Source organism: Melozone crissalis, unplaced genomic scaffold (genome assembly GCF_028551555.1).
Source record: "Melozone crissalis strain CALT ecotype California unplaced genomic scaffold, PUWL_Pcris_2 ptg000016l_1, whole genome shotgun sequence".
NCBI lineage: Eukaryota > Metazoa > Chordata > Aves > Passeriformes > Passerellidae > Melozone > Melozone crissalis.
The window spans coordinates 56855013-56878649 of NW_026535794.1; the positions used below are offsets into that span (position 1 = coordinate 56855013).

Consider the following 23637-nt stretch of genomic DNA (forward strand, 5'->3'; position numbering starts at 1 on the left):
ATTTGTGGAGTTGATCTCAACTTTGCCTTCTATGAATCTTCTCGTTCTTTCAGGAATCACACTTGCCTTTTTAGGATAGTGTCATATACATATTCTTTGATCGGGGAGTACCTGGGGTTTCTTTACATGCAGAGGTTTCCAACTCATTGTTACTGTCCAGTTTTAAAATTATTAGAAATTCTTCTGCCTGAATTAAGGTACAAATAAATGTCAAAGTAAATAGTATGGATTTTATTTGATAGCAAATATGAGAAAGAGAGACACAGAGAGGGAGAGAGAGAAAGGAAGACAAAGAAATAGAGAAGAGGTGGGGGGGGACAGAAATAACAGAGACAGAAAAAAGAAAATACCACCACTCTCTGGATCCCACCATCGTCCCATTGATCCTCTCTAGCTGTTCTTCTTGGTGGTGAAGGTCCCTCTGAAAAGCATAGAATCCGATGAATAAAGATATGCCCAGACCAGGTGGTAATGCCCAGGTACCTCCCCTCTGTGGGGGGAAGCTTGATGCAGTCTCTTGCAGCAGACTCTGGATATGTTGCATCACTTTGCATCACGTACAGTACTGTGGTGCAGGGTCTCAGGAATAAGTCTGGGGAGCACCTTGGGGGAGGGTCTTTGATGGATTGTGACACCCTTCAATTGCCTCTTATGTGAGTGTCTTGTGGATGTGGCCTGTGGGGTTGGAGGTTTCACAGCTGGGCTGATTTGTATAAGGGAGGATGGGTATTCAGTGCCTTCTGAGCAGAGGTTATGCCACACACCTCTTCCTTCACCCTCAGTTGCAGGAGGAGTCCCCCAACCCAAACTCAAAAAGAGAGATGATTCTCAGTGCAGCTGCTGTGTTGCCTTTCTTGTGGATGCATTCTTCTCCCTCAGCCTGAGATGACTAAACAGTAGTGTCCCCTTTATCTTATCTGGACAGCTGTCACAGTCCAAAGGCATCTTCAAGGAGGGGTGGGCTTCTGTGGTTCTAGCTTCTTTATACAGTTTTTACTATAATAGGTAAAATGCCTTCATAGCAATTTTTTATTAACCACTTCAATCCCTTACACTTATTTAGCTTGCGTTTTTGTGGATGGTACCTACAAAGTACAATGTGTTACCAAGTTTTTCTCATTCTTATCATGCTACTTCTTGAATGCTGTCTTATGGACTTTGTACATTCTAGCAGTTTTATGGTTTCCTTATGCCCACTCTCCATACCAATGTTTCTGCAGCCCATTGTCTTCCATTTTAGCCAAGACATCATGTTCTCCTTTCTTTCCCAAGGCTTTACCATCTCCATTGCGACTAACAATGTTCCATGTGGAAACTACCAATGCCTCATTAAACACTATTGTTCTGGTGAATCCTTCCTTTCCTTTATTTAAACAAAAATAATCACTTAACCATAGAAAGATGTCAAGTTGATCTGGTATAGGTGTACTCAGACTGAATGCATCGTGCCATAACTGTGTATTGGTCATCTGCCATAACTGTGTTGTTAACCATTCTCTTATTACTCAAAACCTGTGCATTAGGTATCTGGTCTTTTAGGGACGGTCCTTTATGATTACGGTTGTAGCAATGACTTGCTGATAAATAGGATTTTCCAAGAAATCTCGGGACTGTTCTGAAACATTGCCACCTTGTGGCGTCTGGAAGTTCACCGTCTTTAACAGTGCTACTTCATGTACTTAGATGGAAGAAAGGGCATAGCATAGCTGAATTTCCAATAGTTCACTAATGAAATCTGTTGCCTTTGTTTTCCAACTTACAAAAATATAAATGAATCCTAGTAGTCGACACAAAATCATTCTTCCATGCATTGCATTAAGCTTCTTTTCACTCTCCTTTTTTTGTTTTTCCTTAGAGTGAATTAAAATGGCTCTGAAGTGTAATGTACAGGTGACAGAGATTGTGAACCCACTAAGATGTAGCTTTTAAAATTGTACAAAATTGAGCATGGTACCATGGTCATATTAGGTAGCAGGTGGTAATATTTAGGATGTATTTTGGAGTTCCTGCTGACTAACTAGAAACTGAATCTCAAAATTATATAGATGAGTTGACTCTGAAACAGTCTCATTAATGTTTTACATGCATGTCTGATGCTTGTCTTCTCTAGGGAGAAAATTTTGTGTTAAAATATGATGGCACTTTCCTCTTAAGTATAGCAATAACAAAAGAAGATCTGTGATAGATTGCAAAAATTGTTGGGTTAGATTTCATGTTCCATATTGTAAAGGAATTTTGTAGAGTAGATGATCAAAATCTCCTTATTTTTTGAGGTCCTTTTCCTATTTGTCATCATTGTTGGACAGTTACTATAGAAAACAAAAATATTCATGTTTTATCAGCCAAGAAACAAATATGTAAACCTGGTTTTGTCACGTTAATTTTTTTTACTTTCTTCGTTCCTAAAGTTGCTATGAAAATGCAAAAAAAAAGGTAATATGACATGGGCATGAAGACTATCCTGAATAATGTGATTCAGTCCTAGGGAGGGTGAAAAAGGACCAGGATCTGGAGTGCCATGCAGACTTATTGCTTTCCCCAGCATGAAATTGGTAACCTCCAAGTCCCATTTAGAGCAAGTTCCACTAGACAGAGCTCTCTGCCATCCAGGTGTGGGGCTCAGACTCCCTGACGAGTGAAGGCAGTGCCAGCTTGCTGGCTGGAAGGAGCAGTTCAGGAGGAATTTAATGAAGCTGGCTGAAAGAGATGGAGCTCTATGCATTACAGCCCTGCTCTCATGGGATTGAGAAACATGCAAAGTAATACAGTTTTCTACATGGCCCTTCCACAGCCTGCAGCTCTGAGGCAATGCTGCAGGCTGTGAAAGGGCCATGTAGAAAACTGTATTACTTTGCATGTTTCTCAATCCTTCTCAATCCTCAGTCCAACAGTTCCCTTGGTTGCTTCTCTCAGCTTGGTTGCTTATCTCAGAAGAAAATGACAGCTGTTTCTTTTGATAAAGTAGTCTGCTCTGACTATAAATAGTATTTCCATTTTGTTTTCTTTATATCTCACATGATAAAATACAGGAATACAACTTAGCATGGGGAAGCACAGCAAGTTTTTTGATAGAAATTTGTGAGAATGCTGGCTAGGAACATTTAAGATATTCATGTGCTTTTGAGCCTTCTTTTCTGATGAAGGGAGTATGGACTCATTTACAGCTTCCTGAAAGAATTCAAAAATGTATCAGAGTCATTTCCCATACAAATGTAAAAAAATTCATTTTGTACAATATGAATAACTGCGTAATATTTGGACAACTGCATGGAATGATTCTAAATCAAGGTGAAAATTTTAAAGGACTTTGAGTAACTTATAAGTGTTTGGAATGAGAAGTAACATGAGAAAAGAGTATGATTTTCAAAATGGGAGAGGACAGGCATCTTCTTTTGGAGGCAGGCACGAGAAATGTATTAGGAATATGTACTGGGGACTCCCATAAAAGCAGAGCTGGGAAAGCAGAACTGGGATGCCTGTGGGAGAGGCATTGTCCAGGGCAGGGATGGGGATAGAAGAGAGAATTGGGGCGAGAAGCCTCCAAACTGGAGAAATCTGAAGAGAGTGTTGGGGCAGAGTAGAGCATGCAGATGATGGGGATTTTTTCTTCAATAGTGTCTGCTTGCTTCTTTCATCTCCTTTCTCAGAAATGAGAAATCACACAACCCCTAGAGAGTGCTGAGCCTTGAGCTCCTCTTCTGTTTTAGAAGACCCATCTGTGTGTGATGAGATAGCAAGAAGGCTTCAGGGCTTCCCAGGAGGCTTCAGGCACCTGCCTCTCCTGGTCCTTGTGTACCAAAGGAGACACCTGGATACACAGTGGTCAAAGCAGGCCTCTGGACACCATCGAGCCCAGCCATTCCTTCAAAGCAGGACTGCCAGCGACACCAGGTCTGGTCAACTGTGACTTTGTCTACTCAAGTCTTGAATAATTCTTAAAGTTTTTTCTTGGGTCCAACCCAAAAAGAAAGTTGTAGTCCAGGGTTATGTACTTGTAAATAGGGTTGAGGATGTTCTAAGCAGTAACATAGGGTATTTTTGTCCATTAACAATGGGAAACACTTTTTTCTTATCCATTTCTCTGCCTTGGCATATTTTCATTCTTTGTCACGTGCATAATGGTACTAGTTGTTGAATAGGGCCAATGTAACACTGAGCAATTCCTAATTCATTTGGTATGCACATTTTGACTTGCCTTGGAGTCAAAAGGAATGTTTGTTCCTCCTCTGTCTTCTAGTGATGCTCCATTGCTGGAGAGAGAAATTGGAATGTTTTTCTAAATTGAATATCTTCCTCAAAAATAGCTATCTTTATTAGTAGACCAGTAACCATTATTAATCAGGATGATACCATTGGCAGAGGCAGCTAAATTGGGCATTTGAAATCCCAGAGCAAGACTGGGAATATAAAGTGTTGTGAATGAAGGAGATGTATATCCTTTCTATCATTTTCTTTTTTTAGTGAGATTTCTGCAGGGAATGCAAAATCATTGACTGACAATTACAGTCTCTGAAAGTATTTTTTTTTCAGCATGTGATTTCACTTTAGATCATTTTAATGCTGAGTAAAGATTTACTGCTTGAGAAGAGAGTACCAATCCCTAAAATAGTGTAAGTTGGTTGTGTGGAAAAAAATGTAATGTTCTGAAAACATCTGTAATAATCATAAAAAAACATTGTGAACCATTGAGAAAGAATAAAATGTAGAAACATCTTGTTTCTACTAGACCTTGTGATTAGGAATATATCACAAGTTGAGGCTACCTCAACAGAAAATAATTTGTAACCAATTAGAAGGTTTGCAACATGAGTGGTGTTTTATTTTGGTAAAAGGTGTTGCTAATTAATTAGTTGTCCCTGTGTTACTCTTTCTATTTTTTCCTGTCATCACCCACTCCTGTTGGAGCCAACAACCACTCAAGCAAGAATGTCACCATAAATGTGAGTGATCTTCCATTGGTTCTGTCACTTGTTGCATTCAATGCACTATCCTTCACACCTAGTTTTCCTTTTAGCCTGGTTTACAGATTATTTTTATAATCAGATCAGCCATACGGGAGCAAATGAAAAAACTGGACAAAAACTGTCGGACTTGCTGAATAAAGGTCTAGGCAGAGCCCCTTCCGAAACCTACCAACAGCTATATTTTGTGTACATTAATTCACTCTTGCTGCTCCAAAACTCTGAGTCCTTCAGCATTCCTTTGTCTGACCTGAAGGGCAATACTGCTTTGACTGATAGATGAGATTTTGCTGTAAATAGGAGAGATTTTTCTTATATTCTTTCTAGAGAGCTGGACAGTGCCTTTCATTTATTTCAGTGTTTTGATACTCTGCATTGCAGGTTACATTTTCCAGTCTCCCCTTAAGGGACAAATCATGCAGTCATGCTGCTTACAGTCATGCTGCTGTTTCCCTTCTTGATATGAAAGGTCAGCAGTGGCTGCCCTTTGAGAAAGCCATAACTGCATCTTTCTTCACTTGGTGAGGAATCTAATCTCTAATCTCATCTCCATCTCACTCTCATCTCTAATGAAAAAAGCAAGCCATCATAATATGATAGAGGATTTTCATATGTTCCCTTCAGCTCTTGTTATAGTCAACCTAACATGTATAAGAATCATTATTGTTGTAGCCGCCCTTAATACATCTGACATCTGCACTTTGCAATGCAGTCAGGTGCTACATCCTACAGCTCTCCAATGCTGCCTTCACAGTAATGATTCTTATTACTTCCCTGGATTGCATGTTATTTGTCATGCACTGCAGACATTATCTGTGAGCTTTTTATTCACGTATTGTAATTGTGTTTGCAGGCCACAGAAGAACTATTCAGTTAGCACTGCTCTCTGGAGGAGTCTGTCAGTATAATTTTTGTTTGCTTTTTTGTCTGGTTAAGTTTGACTTTCTAGGAAACAGAAGTCTAAACCCAGTCTCACCTTAACAGTTTTAGATTTTACTAATCCGTTTCAGCAAAATGGTGAAGAACTTGTTTAATGTGTTCACTGCAAGAGAAACTCCAGAGAACATTTAATCCTTATCAGACCTTGTAAATTTCTTACCCGGAGCAATACTTATGAAATTCCAGCATCATTTTGCAGTCTTAAGCATCAGAGAATATAACCATCTGTCCAAATTCCTCTCTTGTATGTGCTCTTTATTGCCTGAGAGGTGGTCATCTCCTTTTATAACCTCAGTTTATTTCTCTTAACACAGTAAATCAACTTTAGGATACAAGTTGCAGTCAACAGAGCTTCATAAGATCCACTATGGACAAAACACTTGTTTTGGATTGTAACCCAAAATTTGTGTTACCCAAATACAATTCTGCTGCAGGAATATAAATTTACTTAATTAAATCAGCATAAAATTTAGAATGAATAACCATTTTTTAGTGATGTGAAATGCTTTGGTTAATTGGAAATGGCTATATGTGTAAAGTGTCAACAAATATTGAAATCCATAATATTCTTTGCCATATTCTTGGTGTACATTGTTACAAATGTAGAGGAGAGCTTAAGTAAGCCCTGCCTTAGACTCAGATTTCTGGCAGTAGCTCTGTTGGGAGTAGCCTGCAGCCCAGACCACTCTCACTCACAAGTTCTTAATAATGTAAAAGGTTAGGTCTATTACAAAATTATTTATTTATTTATTTAACACAAATTTAACAGACATAAAACTTTAACAGATGGCATACTACACAGGATGAACAAAAGAAACACTACTACCAGATAACCACAGTGCACAACTGAAGTACCTGATATTACAGCTGGCAAAGAAATAGCATAGATCAGATTCCATGTAGCTTACCATCCAGTTGCTGATGGGGCACACATAGGATCCTTCCTCTCAATTCCCAGGAATGTAACTGCAGAACTTGCATCCAAACTTGTGGAAGTCCTGCACATTTCCAGGGTGTGTGTCAGACGTTCTACCTCCATGAAAATTTGTATAGCTTTATAGCTTTTATGGTTAGCAAAGTAATATGTCCCACAGTTGGGAATTCCTAGCTCATCTCCCTACATCTCACTCTCAAGAAGAGATATTTATTGTCAACTGGGGATCTCACCTCCCTGGTGCCAGAGATAACTCACTGCTCAACATCTGTGCAGCCTGGGCTATGCCACCAATTCTTGTGAGGGAGAGAATGTCCGGAGCTATGCACCAGCTGATGGCATAACAGATAAGCTCTTCTGTGGCAGGAAGGAATGTTCTGCTACATATATATAAGAAAAGTAGGAAATAGAGTTAGCTAACAGTCCTTAGCCTCAAGACAATGTGACCACCACAAACACGACAGAACTTTAGTCCAAAGTTCGCCAGAGAAGTTCTGCAAAGTTTAACTTCTTACTTTTTTCAATGTGTCTTCCAGAAGAAACTGTTAAGATAAAAAACCCTTTGAATAAACTTTGAGTATTATTTAATGGCTTTTTTTGGTGAATGTGGGCATGTTAGCAACATAATAGCACTTGCTGATACCCTCTTCTCAGTGTTAATTTTTGCTCCTTATTTATTTAATATTGGTTAAAGAAAAGGAGGATGAGGTTCGGCCAAAATATGCACTTCTGTGACATCTTGTAGCTGCCATTGCAGTGGTTCTTGACAGCCAGATAACAGAATCACAGAATAGTTGAGGCAGGAAGAGCACTCTGGAAGTCATGTGGTCTGACCACCTTGGTTTCCAGGATGAGATCCTTCATCACTTTCAGGACCCAAGGTGAAACTGACTGCCCTGCAGTTCCCTGCATCCTCCTTCTTGTCTAGAGAAGTGACATTTTCTTTCTGCAGTATTGCATCACTTCTCCCAGTCACCATGTTTCGCTGTTAGGAGTGACTTTATAGTAGCATCTGACAGCTCACTCAGTGAGCTTGTGAATGTGTCCTGTCAGGGCCTATGGACTTACATCTATCCAGTTTACTTAATTATTCACTGACCTAATCCTTTTCCATCAAAGGTACACCTTCCTTGCTCCTAGCCTCATCCATTGTTGTCTGGAACCCAAGATTCCTGAATCAGATCAGATGTGGTTATGTGAATTCATTCAGACTGTTGCCATGGCTGAAACTAGCAGGTCTGATGGATAAACTTGGAAATGCATTTTAAATGGCGAGCATTTTCTGGGTGAAAATACAATGAATGAATGTATGCATGTAGGTAGGTATCTTGAGTAGGTATCTATGGACCCCTTACAACACCTAAGAACAGCAGTTGCAGGTTTTCCAGATGGTACCTGTGAATGGGTCAGAATATGTGGAAAAACTACATGGACTTTTATAGCCAATACTGACAAGATCCATAATATTAGAGACTCTTTTTATGCAGGTCAGTGACCCGAGCTAAAAATTTCTCAGTGAGTATAGCAAGAAGATGTGTTTAGCCAGGGTTTTGTACTGATGCAGTTCATTAAAGACATTGCCACACTGGCTAAGATGCCATTAAAACTGTGCTTACTGTTCCACTGAATTTGACAGTGGATAAATCCATCATCTACTCTCACTGCTTAATAACCAGCTGTCATAGTCCTTGTAATGTAACACTTTCATTATATCCACGAAGAAAAAGAACACACAAAAAGATAGCAAATGATCCTGGGAAGTCTTTCTCAGACAGGAAAATGCTGCTAAGAATAAAGTAAGCTGCTATTATTAGAACTGTAATGTTAATAAAAAATATGGACAATTATAAAAATATGGACAATTATATGCTCTTGAGGCTGGCTTTTTTGGTTTGCTTTTTCTGGTTTGTTGTGGGGGTTTGTTTTTTAGTTTTGGGTTGGTTTTTTTTTTGGTGTGGTTTTTTAATTTTTTTTTTTTTTTTTAGTGTAGAAGACTTAAAAGAAGACACCCACACAGTTTGCAGGAGTTAGAGAGAAATGGTTGATATTATTTATGCAGCAGACATTTTAAGAAAGCAGATTAAGAGAAGATTGTCCGGTTTGCTAGTTTAAAACTTAGAAAAATGGTCACACACTATACCATAAAACTGTTGTTGCTTATATTTTCTTCTAGGAACGTCTCTTGATGAGCCTTTTGCCCAGGAATGTTGCAATGGAAATGAAGGAAGACTTCCTGAAGCCACCTGAAAGGATTTTCCACAAGATTTACATTCAAAGGCATGACAATGTTAGGTAGGATTGATGCAGTCCATGAAATAAACTAAAGAACTAGGAATATTTAGTACAAGGACAGTGATGTATAATTGCACTCAGGTTTCAGCGGTAAAAAACCAAGCAATAAAGTGAAGATTTATCATTTATACAGAGTAGAAGAATGGGTGCACTAGGAAGATTTAATCTTCTCAGGAGATAAGCCTGAATCAATAACTGTCTTAGAATAGTAGTGCTGGGAGACTGACAGCTTTTTCCAAACGACTAGTCATTGGTTTTGTACTGCATTATGTTTTGGGTGAGCAGGAATATTTGTTCTGCACGCTAGTTTTGCACATTTATATTTTTTGATAGTAAGATTAATTCCTTTTAAATTAATAGATTTTCCTGGGTAATAGCATGGAAACACAGAAAGAAAGTGTGATGCAAACATAAAGAAATGTGTATTTATCCACATCACATGAGGGTTACCCCCCAGAGATTATTGACTAAGGTTCAGTTCTACTTCTTGCTCTAGTTCAGTAGTTGTGTGCAAGTGCTGTCATACTGCTTTTTCTTGAAGTGCATTCTTAGTTTTTATTCTTCTTTGCCTCCAGAACAAATTCCTTAAAGAACTTGTCTGCGTTTTATCACACTACTGCCAAGTGCCTTGCTTCCACATCAAAAACAGCAAAAAAGTTCAGTTGGTGTCACCCTTTTACTAAACAAGGTGCAGCGTTAGTAAATGATGCCACAGAGCTGCCTTGATTTGCATGGTGTACTCATGGAGCAAAAGAGTAAATTTCAGCACCTTTTCATCTCTCTCCTCCACTGCTAAGTTTCTTCTCTCAAGATTTAGTCTACCTCCCATTGAGCTGGCTTTGACATATGCAAGGAACACTTCCTAGTGACTAAGTTGTTGCAACTAAAAGCATTTCTGTCACTAAGGCAATCAGAGGTGTCTGTGATGGGATAGAAGACTGGCAAATTAGGTCAGTTTTACACTGTAAAATTTAATATAACTGAATTAAAAATTAGTAGTTTACTTCATCTTAATGGTTAAGTTTTGCATAATATTAATCTCATCAGTTTGCTTACAAAACTTGGTATTTAACAATCGTTTAAAATTGGTTCTAAGTGTGCACTACTCCAAAGCTGATGCTGAAAATTATGATGTTGTTTACAGTATCTGATAGTTCTCAATTGTCAAAGTCTGACTTGATAGCTCCTGAAGGACACATTCATAATATAAATGAGCTGTCTCACTCCTTCACTTTCCTTTGTTTATGTCACGTGGTTTCATTCTGTTGCACTCCTCGCCAACACCATTTGCACTTTTTTCATTTTCTTGCTAGTCTTCCATCTTTGAATGATAACCAGTCTGTATATTTGCAGTCAGCTTTTCTAATCAAGTCTCATGTATGCTAGGTTTTGATGCTTGGATATCTGCTACTTTGACCCTTTGGTGATCATAATCCTTAATATACTTATAAAACTTGTTTTTGTTTTTAAAAATTATGTCCTCACAGTCCTATAAAACACATGTATGCTACTATTGGTTGCCCTTATATTCAGGGTCAAGGTAAGACTGATAATTATGTCATGATTAGTATATTTATATCTTGTATGTGTCACAAATCTCTGCATTCATTACACTGTTTAGAGTCATCTTAGAAAGCATTACTTTGCAGATTATAGTGCTTCTGAGTCCTTTCTTTTGCCAAGATCTTTTTGAAATGCAACCTCAGGAGTAGTCTTTTTTCCTACATGATGTTTTTTCACATAACTGCTAAAATTTTTGTGGCTTATCCAGTCCTTTGGCGTGGAGTTCATGAAAGCTTTTGAATCAAAACACCCTGTCTGGAGAGGTGAATTAATTCTCTGACATTAAGAAGGTACTTTTGGGGCAAATGAAGACCAAGTAAGATGGGGTCATTTTAATGTCACAGGTAAGATCCTGAGGGAAGAGAACTGAAAATAGCAGACCTCCCTTCACCATCTGTACTTATAAGAAACTCTATTGCCTTTTATTTCAATAATGAAACTATAATTATAATAATGATTAAAAAATGGGGTGAAATTGTGTCCAATAAATATCCAGCACTCTGTGTTCAGCACATCCCAGCAGGCCAGAGTTTCACCCCAGAAGTTTTGTGACTGTGTAGATCTGAAGGATGAAGGAGAATTCCCAGCAGGTGCCGCCCTGACATCAGTGTGAAGAATAGCACTACAGCATCCCTTTGGCGGGGCTGCTGATGGTTAGTACGATAGTAAGTACTTGCTTTACTTTCTTAAGGAGATGAAAACAACTTTTTTTTCTTCTGGGTAGTGACAGTTCAGTCAAACAGTTCAGGTAAACCTGAGAGATTATTCCTATATTCTTATGAATTGTCCTCTTCACATCAAGTGTTCTGTAAAGTGCTGCTATTAAAATAAACCAACAAAAAGTCCCACTATAATTCTATATTCCAGGGGTTTTTAACTCCAAAGCTACACAGTGGAAAATAGAAAACGAGCTGCACTTTTCCTTTTGCAATGCTTTCTTTTTCTCCCTGCAAATACCTGGTAGTATCAGAGCACTGTTCTTCAGAAAAGATAGTCTGAAGAAAGCAGGGATGCAATTAGTGGATTACATGATTTTTCCATTCCTTATCTGTTGAAAAACCAACAGCAAAAAAAATACCTTCATAAATATCAGAAAGCATCTCTTTCATTCTTCTAAAAAGCTGCATGAAAAAGAGGGCAAAGAATATTTAATCTTACATGTGTAAAAAAGACATTGATGCAGCTACTTTCTTTACCTCCTCCCAGAAAAGCACGTTACAGTGGGGATACACATACCTCTGTAAGAAGTGAATGATGGACTAGGGAAAAGTACTGGCATATTTCAGATAACCATGGCAACTGCCCTGGTTTATAAATTAGTTGGTGAATATTTTATCAACTACCCAATAGCTGTTGAATGACTGCCTGCAACTCACTGTGCTCTGGAGGGGAATGTGTCATGCTTTGATCAGCTCTTCCAGCTCTGCACTACATTTGCTACCTTGTAAAGTTCTTGAACAGAATTGCTGTGCGGTAAGAAATAAGAGCATGTGTTTTAAATGAAGACCAATAACCTAATGCAAATGCACTCTGCAAAACCAGATATGCAAATACACATCTGATATAGCATTAGCCCAGTGAGGACAATAAACTCAACAATAAGAAAAATAAAATAATTACAACAAATAAAATATCTGTGGTTTATCAGAAGGAAATAATCTGTATACAGTCCACAAGCTGTTCCAGTACACAGGCTACACTACACGTGGTTTTTTACTGGGGTAGTCCCAGACAAGGACACCATGAAAGATGTGGGAACCAGATGTCAAGTTACACGTAAAGGCTACCCAACAGACCAGCTCTTCAGTGGTGCTCAGAAATATGTTTTGTAACACGGAGACATGCTTTTTCTAAGATTAGGTTAAGAAATTTAAGATTCATGTTTCCTTCTTGCCTTATTCTTACAGGGCTGAGAAATTTACAGATCACATATGTAGGTGCAGTGTCCACTGTAAAAACTCACTAGTCCTGACTGAATGTCTCCGTGGACCCATAATTCCCTGAAAATTACGAAAATTTCAAATTGAGTTTCAGCTCAAATATATGCCCTGTATGGAAACCTTTGGAAACCCTTTTGGAATGGATGCTAGATATTCATGAACCTGTTTCAACTCATGGATGAATCCTCATATTCTTATATGGCTGGCTTCCTATAATAACACACAACTTCTTGTTTCATTCTATGACTCAAACAATGGTGAAGAGATAAAAAGAAAGTGAACATTGAACAGCTAAAAATTTCTTGGGCCTCAGGTACAGCAGTTTCATTTAGCCTTATTTTTACAAGCATGAAATAGAACTGGATGCTTTGTAAGAAGAGATATTAATTTTAGGAAACACACTGCCTGATTTCAAAGCTACTAATAAAAAGATTCCTTGTGGCATTTTAGAGGTTCTTGAGAATCAATCTGAAGCCAGAACACAATCTGCAGATATTTATGAGCAAATATTTGTGGTCCATCCTGTCTTTTAGAAAACATCAGACCATAAATAACTTTTTAATTTAACTTAACCATTCCAACATTTTAAAAAGCTGTGATTGTGATGCCTGTGGACAGACTTCTGTATTTAGTCTTTCTGAGCTTGTAGAACTTCACAGTGAACTAGTTTTTGTAAATTATTATTATGTAAAAAACACAGCCTCCCTTTGTTTTTTTTTTTTTACAGCCCTCTTTAATTTTAGAGAGCACTTTTTTCTTAAATATTGAAATGGGTCACACATAAAATTATTAATAAACTTCCTTTATGTTTCACCTTTGAGGCAAAAGGAGTCCTACAGGTTACCTTCTGAGGTGCCATGTGCCATTAAAATACCATTTTTACTGGAAGTTGTACTTTAATTAAACAAATGGCCCAAATGAAAATAAAAACCAGGGCATACAACCCCTCTTTATTTTGTAGAGTACTTGTTTATATAAGTGGCTCCATTGAAAACAGCAGGACTATTCAAGTGCACAAAGCACATGAATGAATACTGTTGAAACTGAACATTTACTACCTACAAGCTGTCAAATCTCTTGTGTAACTTGGCAGGACTTCTCCTGAATGCCCCATAGAGTGACATACAAAAGAGTTGCTTTGTCAACATTCACACTTGGGAAGCAGCTTAAACCTTTTAAACCAAGCTGCAGGCTTTCTGCACTCAATTCTAGCAGGTGCAGCTGTTTCCTGCTGCGGGCTGCAGTCACTGTTCAGGTGCTGGCTATGCCTGCCTGCAGGGATCATGGTGAGAGAAAACAGGAATACAGAAGGTCCTGGAGTAATAACTCTGGGCTTGTTAACACAGACATGTTTCAGATTGTCAAAGAGTATGAGATAATGATGTATGTAACTCATATGCCAGTGCTGAACCAGTTTGTCTCTGTGACAGAGGAGAGAAATGTCTGTTTATACGGTTTCCTTTCCTTTCACTGTACTGCTGCTTGGCTTTTTTTCAGAATTTATATAATAGAACAGGTTAGAAAGAGCTGTTGGTGTTTCAAACAAATAGTCCAGGTAACTTTGAAAAAGAAGTCCTCAGGAAACTTCCATTAAACATTGGAATCATGAAATCATGGAATGGTTTGTGTAGGACGGAGCCTTTAAAGATCATCCAGTCCAGTCTCTGTGCCTGAGTCAGGTTCATCTTTCACTGCATAAGGTTGCTCAAAAGCCTGACTGGCCCAAGCTTGAATATTTCCAAAGATGAGGCATCCACAGCTTCTCTATGAAACCTGTTCCACCTTCCGAGTGAAGAATTTCTTCCTTGTATCTATTCTAAATCTACCCAGTTTTAGTTTAAAACCATTCCCACTTGTCTTACCAGCAGACATCCTGATAAAAAGTCCATCTCCAGCTCTGTGTATACCCCCTTTAGGCTCTGGAAGGCTGGTATGTCTCCCTGGAGCCCTCTCTCCTCCAGCTGAACAACAACACTCTGACCAGTCCATGTGTTTCCTGTGCTGAAAATTCAGCTGGGGTCTCATGAGAGAACAGAATCATCTCCCTCCACCTGCTGACCACATTTCCTTTACTGAAAATTCAGCTGGGGTCTCATGAGAGAACAGAATCATCTCCCTCCACCTGCTGACCACATTTCCTTTACTGTGTAACCAGATACATTTGGCTTTTTGGGCCACAAGCATACAGGGCTGACACATGTCCAATATTTCATCCACCAGTACCACCAAGCCCTCCTTAGCAGTGCTGGTCTTAATCTACTAATGCCTCAATTTGTATCCATGTTTGGGATTGCCCCAGCCCAGGTGTAGAACCTTGCACATAACCTTGTTGAACTTCATGGGGCTAGCACAGGCCCATCTCTCTGGCCCATCCTGTGCCTTTGGATGGCATCCCTGCCCTCCAATGTTTTCAACCACACCACACAGCTAGGTGTCATTCACAAACTTGTAGACGGTGCACTAACTCCCTATCTGTGTCATTAGCAAGTAAAGAGTGGAATGAACAGTCAAAAGAAAAGCACTGCATTTCAATGATTACAAATCTATATTTACACATTATCTATCATATGTGCTTTGTTGCGGTAGTCTATGGGGAATGCAGTCATACAAAATTTGTATCAATTTTAATTTAGTTTATGTTTTAGTTAGTTTATGTGTTTTCTGTGTGTAGTGTTTAGCAGGAGCCCTTCATTGGTAACTGTAGATGTAATTCCTTGTAACACTTTACTTGAAAGAACTATCATTACAGTATTCTTTTAAAAGCTTTATGTTTTCAGAAATCTAGATGAATTTCATTAAGAAGGAAGGAAGTATCATAAGATCAGAGGGACAAGCACATTGCAACAAGAAATGTTCTACAGCAAACTAAACTCCTCTGAAGAAATTTATTTGTGAAATTGTTGACTTTTGCAGTTCCATAATCCCCTTCTTCAGATTATGCATATTTTGAAATGTTTGGGTTATAATTATTTTAAGATCATTTTGTTTTATTGATAACTAAAACAATCTATTTGTATATAAAATATTATTCATGAAAAAAAAGGGTTGCTTTGTGAAAAATAATTTTGTGAAAACTAATTTTCCTATGAAATGTAGAAGGTGGCTATGTAAAAACAGGCCACAATTTTAGTGGGGAGAATTTAAGCTACACTCTAGGTATCAATTAAAAATTGATTTAAAAAATTATAACTAAATACAATCACACAAATAAAACCTAAAAACTCCAGTAGTTTTACACTTCTGTTACTAGATGGGAGTAAGAGCAGTAAGACTGGAGAGTAAATGTTCAGTCTTGCTATGGTTGTGCGGAAGAAGAAAGACAATACTAATCCATGTGTAGCCATATCAACAAGTGGTTATTGAGGTTATCCATGAGCAGGTGTTAGAGGAGCAATGGAGATTTAAAGTCACTGAAAGAGTAACCATTTTACCTTGAGAGAGAAAACCAGTGAAAAAAGTGTGCCTTGCATCTCAAATAAAGCAAACAGAAGGAAATATTTCTAACTAGTCTTGTTCTGCTGCTCTCTTGCATTTCAGTAACACTCAGTATATGTTCTCTCAGTTTTTGTAAGCAAGCAGGCAGCAGTAGGAGCAAGCAAGCCTCTAACTCAAGACAGCACTGCTCCTAAAACACAATGTCATCACACAGACTTTAAAATCAAGTTCACTGCAGAAATTTGAGAAAGCTCTGCTCAAGACTGCTTATTTTTTCCCTTAGGATATATTAGAATATTATTGTGTTGTTGCAACTTACAATTGCTAACAACTTGTCTGTCTAAAAACCAAAGTGATTTCAGTTTTTACCAGATTAGCCAAACTTCCTAATCCTGTGAATTTACTGATAAGATTCTGGTAGGAGCGGTAAGTCATGGTTTTGCTTACTCAGACCATGAGACTCAGTTTGCCAGGCCTGGTTTACTAAGGGATTTTAGGGCTCATCAGAAAAAGAGATAAACTATCTTGGGTCAGGCACTTGTCAGACTAGTGCAGGGAGATTTAAATCAGATTAGTCAGGGGATGGGGGCACCTATCCCTTCCAGTCCTGACATTCAGGTGTCAACACCTCTAATAGATACCTGGAACAGTGCAAAGGCATTCCAGATACTCCAGCCAGTGAGTCCACTTTATGTAGGTACTGGCTCAGACAACACTATACAAATGCAAGTAGTATGGCAAAAAAACAAGAGGAACTATAGATGTGCATAGGCCTGTGTGGATATGATACCATGGGCATGATGGAGACATGGTGGGATGGGTCCTACGATTGGAGCTTTTAAATAGAAGGTTTTAGGCTTTTTAGCAAAGACAAGCAAGGGACATGAGAAGGGGATGTAGCCTCCGTGTCAATAACCAGCTGGAGTGTATGGAACTCCACGGAAGGATAAGGATCTCTCCTAGAAGAGCTTGCTGGTGAAGAGTAGAGGGAGGGCAAGGACAGGGCGTGTTACAGGAGGGTCTGCTACAGGCCACCCAATCAGGAGGATGGTGTGGATGAAGCCCTCCATAGGCAGACAGAAGTGGTCTCAAGCCCTGGTCCTCATGGGGGGTTTCAACCACTGTGATATCTGTTGGAGGGAAAGCACAGCAGGGCATAATCCCTCAAATGTGTCAACAGCAATTTCTGTACACAAGCAGTTAAAGAGAGCCAGCAAGAAGGTGCTGTACTGGACCTTGTGCTTACCAAGAGGGAGGAGCTGGTAGGGAATACAGTGCTCCAAGGCAGCCTTGGCTACAGTGATCACAACATAGGGGGATTCAAGAATCTCAAGGCAGTGAGAAGGGTACACTGCAAGTTCACTTCCCTGGCAGACTTTGGCCTCTTCAAGGACTTGTTGAGTACAGTCCCATGGGATAGAGCCCTGGATGGCAAAGGGTCACAAGAATGCTGGCTGAATTTCAAGGATCGCCTCTTCCAAGCTCAGGAAGAATTCATCCAACATGGAGGAAATCAGGCAAAAATGCTAGGAGACCATCATGGATGGTTCAGGAGTTGCTGAGAGAACATAGAGCAAAAAAAGAATCTTTCAGGAAGAGGAAATGAGGATAGATACCCTGGGAAGGAAACAGAGGAATTGTACAGGAAATTAGGAAAAGGTTAGGGAAGCCAAGGCCCAGATAGAATTGAGTCTGGCCATGGATATTAAGGATAACAGAAAGGGCTTCTATAGATATATTTCAAGCAAAAGAAAGACTAGGGAAACTTCGACTCTCACCAATAGGAAATAGAAGACCTGGCTACCCTGGAAAAAGTTCTCTCTTCTCAGCTAGGCTGAGGTTCTCAACAGCTTCTACACCTTGTTCTTCAACAGCGTGTGCCCCAGCCATGCCTCCCTGGTGAAAAAAGACAAATAAAGGGACTGAGAGAATGAACACCTTGAGCCCACTGCAGGAGGGGATCAGGTTCAAGACCATCTAAGGAGCTTGAATGTGCATGGAACCTGAGTAGATTCATCTGTGAGCTCTGAGGGAACTGGCAGATAGCGGCTAAGCCACTATCTATCATATTTGAAAAGTTATGTCAGTGAGGTGAAGTGAGTGAGACCCTAATGGCTGGAAATAGGGGAATATAACCCTGATTTTTAGAAAGGGGAAAGCAGAAAATATGAAGACCTATAGTCTAGTCAGTCTCATCTCTGTGCCATGCCAGATCATGGAGCATTGCTGAGCCCTGGGTTATGAGGCAGCACCAGCTGCAACACTGTAAGAGCTACCTAGCTGTCCCAATCAACATCTTCACATCGCTTGTAAGGAAGAGCAGTGCTTGAATCGTGTGCAAATTATGGTGCTGAGTGAGCAGAAGCAACATTTGTTTGTTCCCCATTTCTTTTAATTTTCATTTCTCTTCTTTCATTAATAGTTGTAGTTTAAAGAAGATTGGTTTTTTTGATTTTTCACCAAAGTGCCCAATGGTATTATTAATTCTGTAGAATCAAATTGTTTAATTGTGTGGAATGAAAGAAGGGAGAGTTTCATCCCTCTTTGGTCATTAAGAGAAACAATTGTTAATTGGCAGCTTCTCACTTCTTGTTTCTATATATGCCAGCATTTACATTTAAAAAAAAATTTACTTGGCAATCATTATGAAGTGTTCCTTTGTATACCATAAAATTATGAGGAATACTTCACTCTAGTTTAATCCTCTCTGAGGATGTGAACCTCTATAGCAATTTCAGATTAAGTTACTGTGAAGCAAGACTACTTTGCTCTTGAATGAGTATATCTGGAGGAGTGATTAATGTGCTTTAACACTGATGTCATTCCTGTAGCTGCTTTGTTTTAACTTTTCTGAGTATGTTAGACATGGCCTAAATTTAAAGCTTTCAGTATTTTTGTGTGAATAATATATCCAAAATAGAGGAAAGGGAATTTCAGTGCCAATGTGGAGACTTAGACTTTGAGAATATTTGAATACATTTGGCCATGGAAACAGTTCAGGTTTATGACTGGAATTCTGGCACTGTATATCTTATAATTTCTCTCTTTAGTACCATTATGATTTCATGGCCATAGCAAGAATTCAAATCTCATTTCTGTTGTCATTCCCTATGACTGACTTTGCCATCTCCTCGTAAAGGACTTCTTGACCTTTACTTTCCAAAAAACTGAGCAGAACATAAGGGTAAAAAATTTTATTGCATCAGTTGGATGGTTTCTCCATCACCCCAAGATGCTACTCTAATTTTTTTCATGTAGTACAATGAGAGTGTGTGTTGGTGCTGCCCCACAATACTTGTAGTACAAGTAGTATGGGAAGAAGCTATAGATGGACACAGATGGGTGAAGAGTTAGAGGAGATAATGTTGGTCAGTTGACCAGCTAAGATAAAACTAATCAGCTGTTGAGTTTCAATGCCATTTTTTTGAATAGTAGAGCTCTGTCTGTGTGCTCTCCTCAGCACTGCCACCCCTGAGAACAGACCATGGAAGCAGCAGGCTTGCAGTGCCAGTTGCACTTTGGGGAGGGAAATCTCCTGCTCCTCCACTGGCTATTTCCTACCACTGTTGCTGCAAAATCAGGTCTAGTTGCTGGCATTTCAGCCTACTTTCAAACAAAGTGCAGCAGTTACTATGATTGTAAGATTTCATGGTGGCAAAAAGGAGATTTTTCATTAATAAAAGGCAGAACTTCTACTCACAGCATTTCCCCATCTGTGCCATGTCCAGACATGAGAGTTATACTTTGTATATTTTAAGAATATTGTATTAAAAGAGTTGGGAATTTAGTAAAAAAACCACAAAGTGTAATAATGATCATATTACCTAACCTATTCCATAAGGTTTAAAATGTATACCAGTAGTTAACTACCGTATTAAAAAGTTTACAAGCATAATTGAACATCGGTCTCTCAGCACACAATAATTACTTATTTTTACCTAGATTTTCAATGGTGTGTTCAGTTCTGTATTGTGGGTGCTTTTACAGACTTCACATTTTTGTACAATGACCAATGTTTTGAATCAAGTGCTGAGGACTAAGTACTCTTTAAATGTTTAAAGGATTAGCAAGGATCTCATACTGACCTACTAAGGTACCCATATGTAAAACATCTTTCTTCTTAACTGAATGATTACATAGGAACCTGTTTCCTATTCCCTGTGTTTCACTAATAAAGAGGTTTTGATATTAGTGTACATGTTAGCGTTGTGATGGTTGCTCTGTTACCTGTTAAGACATAGTTTTCACAAACACAGGACATCTCTGGTTTGTATGTATTTAGATGTTCCTCATTGCTTTAGACCTTGGAAATGAGATAACATTGTTATTACCTTAAAGGCCTAATCCCCTCCCAATTCCATGGGGTTTTTTTATGCAAATGGACATTGTTGGTGCTGCCGGAAATATTACTGTTATTCTATGTGTGGTTAGACAGTGAAAAAAAGTTGACTGCCATATTTAAAATGGAAATAGAAAAGTAAAATCAATCAAAATGTAAAATGTGTACAATAGATGAGATGTTAAATGGCAGAGAGGCTATCAGAGGCTATTATTATAAAATAACATCCACACTCCCCTTCCATACTGATAGTATTGAATTAAAACCAGGAAACTACACGATGTACTGTAGTGCAACAATTTTAGTTTTTGTTTTTTCCTCTGTGCCTTTTTAAACTTTATAAGTTCTGATGTGAATTTAGGCCATAAAGAAAAACAACCATAAAGCAAAATGTATGAAAGACTGATGCACATTTGAGTGCTTTTGAAAATCTTCAAGGAATTTAGGTAACTCTGAATTTCCAGAAAGACCTGGGGCTGTCAAACAACAAGGACGTCAATAAAGAATTAATAGACTAAGTAGATCTTTCAAGGAAAATATGCAAGTGTTACTGAACTCTCTTAATGTATTCTATTTTACCCATCACTTGACTGGTTCACTTTTATGATAGCAGAGACAGGAACCATAAATAAATGCTGTCTTTTTTATTGTAACTGGCCTTTTTGTTATGTTTAAACAGCATGGGAATGGAACAACTATCTTTTCCTTGAACCAGGGCCATCTTGAGCAATGTTCTCATAAGGCATTCTCCAAGGAGTACTGAGTGAAGACACTTCCCCAAGGATTAAAATGATAACATAAAGGTTTTGTTTGTAGACCAAAGTCATTGCACTTTGGATGAGTTGGTTTTGTGCTGGGGTATTCTACTTACCTGCTGTGGTGGACAAGGGATTTAAACCACTGGTTTAAATTAAACTACAGAAGTAGGGTGGGAGTCAGGAGTTGTATTTGCCATTTTTGGAGTGTTGAGACTTGCTTATGAAGAATGGAAAACTGTAGACTTATTAGGCCTGCTTTTCTAGTATTTCTTTTTTATCTTAAGACTGAAGCTTTGCTGAGGTGAATGGGAATACATAATGTTTAATTCAACATACAGTTAGCAAACTCAGTTTTACACTACCTCAATTATACCTAGGCTAAAAATCATGAGGTGTTTTATTAGTGCTTTCATAAATTACTTGACATTTCTAGTCTGGATGTTGGAGATAAATGCAGTGTGCTCCTGCAGCTGATCCTGTGTTTCTACCAATGCAAGGAATCTAAAGATTTGAAAGGATCACAGCACCATATTCTCTTGAGTTTTGTGATTTACACATTTTGTGATTTATTCTCTCAGTCACAATGGTACCTGCACTTATTTTAATTATCTCACTTGATGAACACTGACTAGCAGGGATTGTTAAAGCAGATTAAACTGTTGGGCATTAAAACCTTGCTAATACTGGATAAAGCCGGACACTTACCTGAGCCAGGCAGTACAGTGAAGAGAATGGATTCTAGCTCCTCACAGGAAGTTACTGCATCATCACAGACCACAGGGCCACATCACAGAGCTACTGCACTGAAGTTATTAACCCCTGTCTTTCAGTACATAGTAAACCTCATGCAAAGTTTATCTGTTTGGCTATGGAACTCTAGCAGTGTAAATCTGTCTCTGAAACCAATTTAGCTGAGGAGATCCTAGCTGTAAAGAGAATAAATTGTTCATCATCTTCCTAGACTATTCATTGGGCACTCTATGAATGAAACGCTTTGCCTCATCTGCCAGGTAGGTATGGAGCAATTGAAAGTGTCTGAGAGTTCTCTAAAACAGTTGACAGCACCGACTAATGCCTATTTTTCTGAATGTTTTCCATTTTTTTTACAACTAGTTGATAATATTTCAGGAGTTTGTACTGTGGGTTACATTTGTGCTGTGAAAGAGAGTAACAAGAATGTGAAGATCTCTACTGATTTGTCCATGTCTCTTTACTTCTTTACAGTATTTTATTTGCAGACATTGTGGGGTTCACTAGTTTGGCATCACAGTGTACTGCCCAAGAGCTGGTGAAGCTGCTGAATGAACTTTTTGGAAAATTTGATGAATTAGCTACAGTAAGTACCACCCTGTTATTTCAATTTAATTTACATTTCCTTCTGAAAAATGATTCATGAGTTATACGTGTTAGAAATCGGTAATAGACTGATTTGGCCCCACATGTCATGAATTTCTAAAGCTTCAATCTTTTTTTAATATTCTAGAGAAAAAACAATCTCTTTTAATGGTTTAGGAAAGAAATGTAAGTGCTATTTTTAAATATACTTTTCTTTCCTGTTCATGCAGTCCGTCAGTGTTCTTCATTGGTTTTGTTTATACAAAACAGAGAAATTTTTTTCAATATTTACAATTTTATTCTTCATCCAAAAAAATCAGAACACTGGAAAGTATGAATATTGACAGTATGGCATAAAACTTTCTGTGATAATAGGAAGCTGGAGAGTAAAATTCATTCTTCACAGAGAGCACTCCTTAAAACAGAAATTATGGCAGCTTTTCAGAGAGGTTATTGTAGGCCAAATAGGATAGATATAATAAATTGATGCCTATGTTTTTGTTGTTGCCCTTATATTGTGCTAGATTCATTCCTCAAGGAAGAGAAAATGAGAGAAATGTTCCTTGCCTATAACTCCAAGCAACCTGATTTGATAAGAACCATTGGATGGGAAATGAGAGAAATTGCTGTGCCAGAAAAAGTCACACATCTTGTTTCAAATATGTTTAACAAGATGTTGAAAATATGTCTTCCCCTGAACAAATCAGAACTTCGTCAAATGTATCTTATTCGCCAGTTGTCCTTAAAACCTTCATTGCTGAGAAGTTACTCTTCCACATAAATTATACTCCTCTACTGTGTAGCTGTTTTGTCTTCAGACTCCATGCAGCAGCTTAAAATAATATTTGTTTAGGTCCTCGACATAAATAGCATCCACATTTTTTCAGTCCAAACTCACTTTTCCTTGATTTAGTCTTTCACTTGAGAGATCTAAAGCATGTGGACATTTTGCATCTAAATCTCCCTCTTTATAAACAGCTCTCAAGAAACCCAAGGAGAAAGAAACCTTCTGCTCCACAAGGTCCTAGGGTTGAGAAAGACCCTTAGCTAAGGGTCTTATTCTTAGTTAAGTGGGTTATCCTTTGATGGAGGGCTATGTTCTGATTTGCACTAGATGTTCAAGTCATAATAGAAAAAAACT

The 23637-nt window shown here is 38.4% G+C and overlaps 1 protein-coding gene across 3 annotated transcripts in view; it reads left to right on the forward strand.

Moving 5' to 3' along the window:
- ADCY1 (adenylate cyclase 1) overlaps positions 1 to 23637 on the forward strand; it is a 149771-nt gene that overhangs the window by 58530 nt on the left and 67604 nt on the right. For all 3 annotated transcript variants that reach the window (XM_054273247.1, XM_054273248.1, XM_054273249.1), the window contains exons 3-4: positions 9008 to 9126; positions 22386 to 22497. In XM_054273247.1, coding sequence (XP_054129222.1) covers positions 9008 to 9126; positions 22386 to 22497 — 231 coding nt within the window. The remainder of the gene's footprint in view (positions 1 to 9007; positions 9127 to 22385; positions 22498 to 23637) is intronic.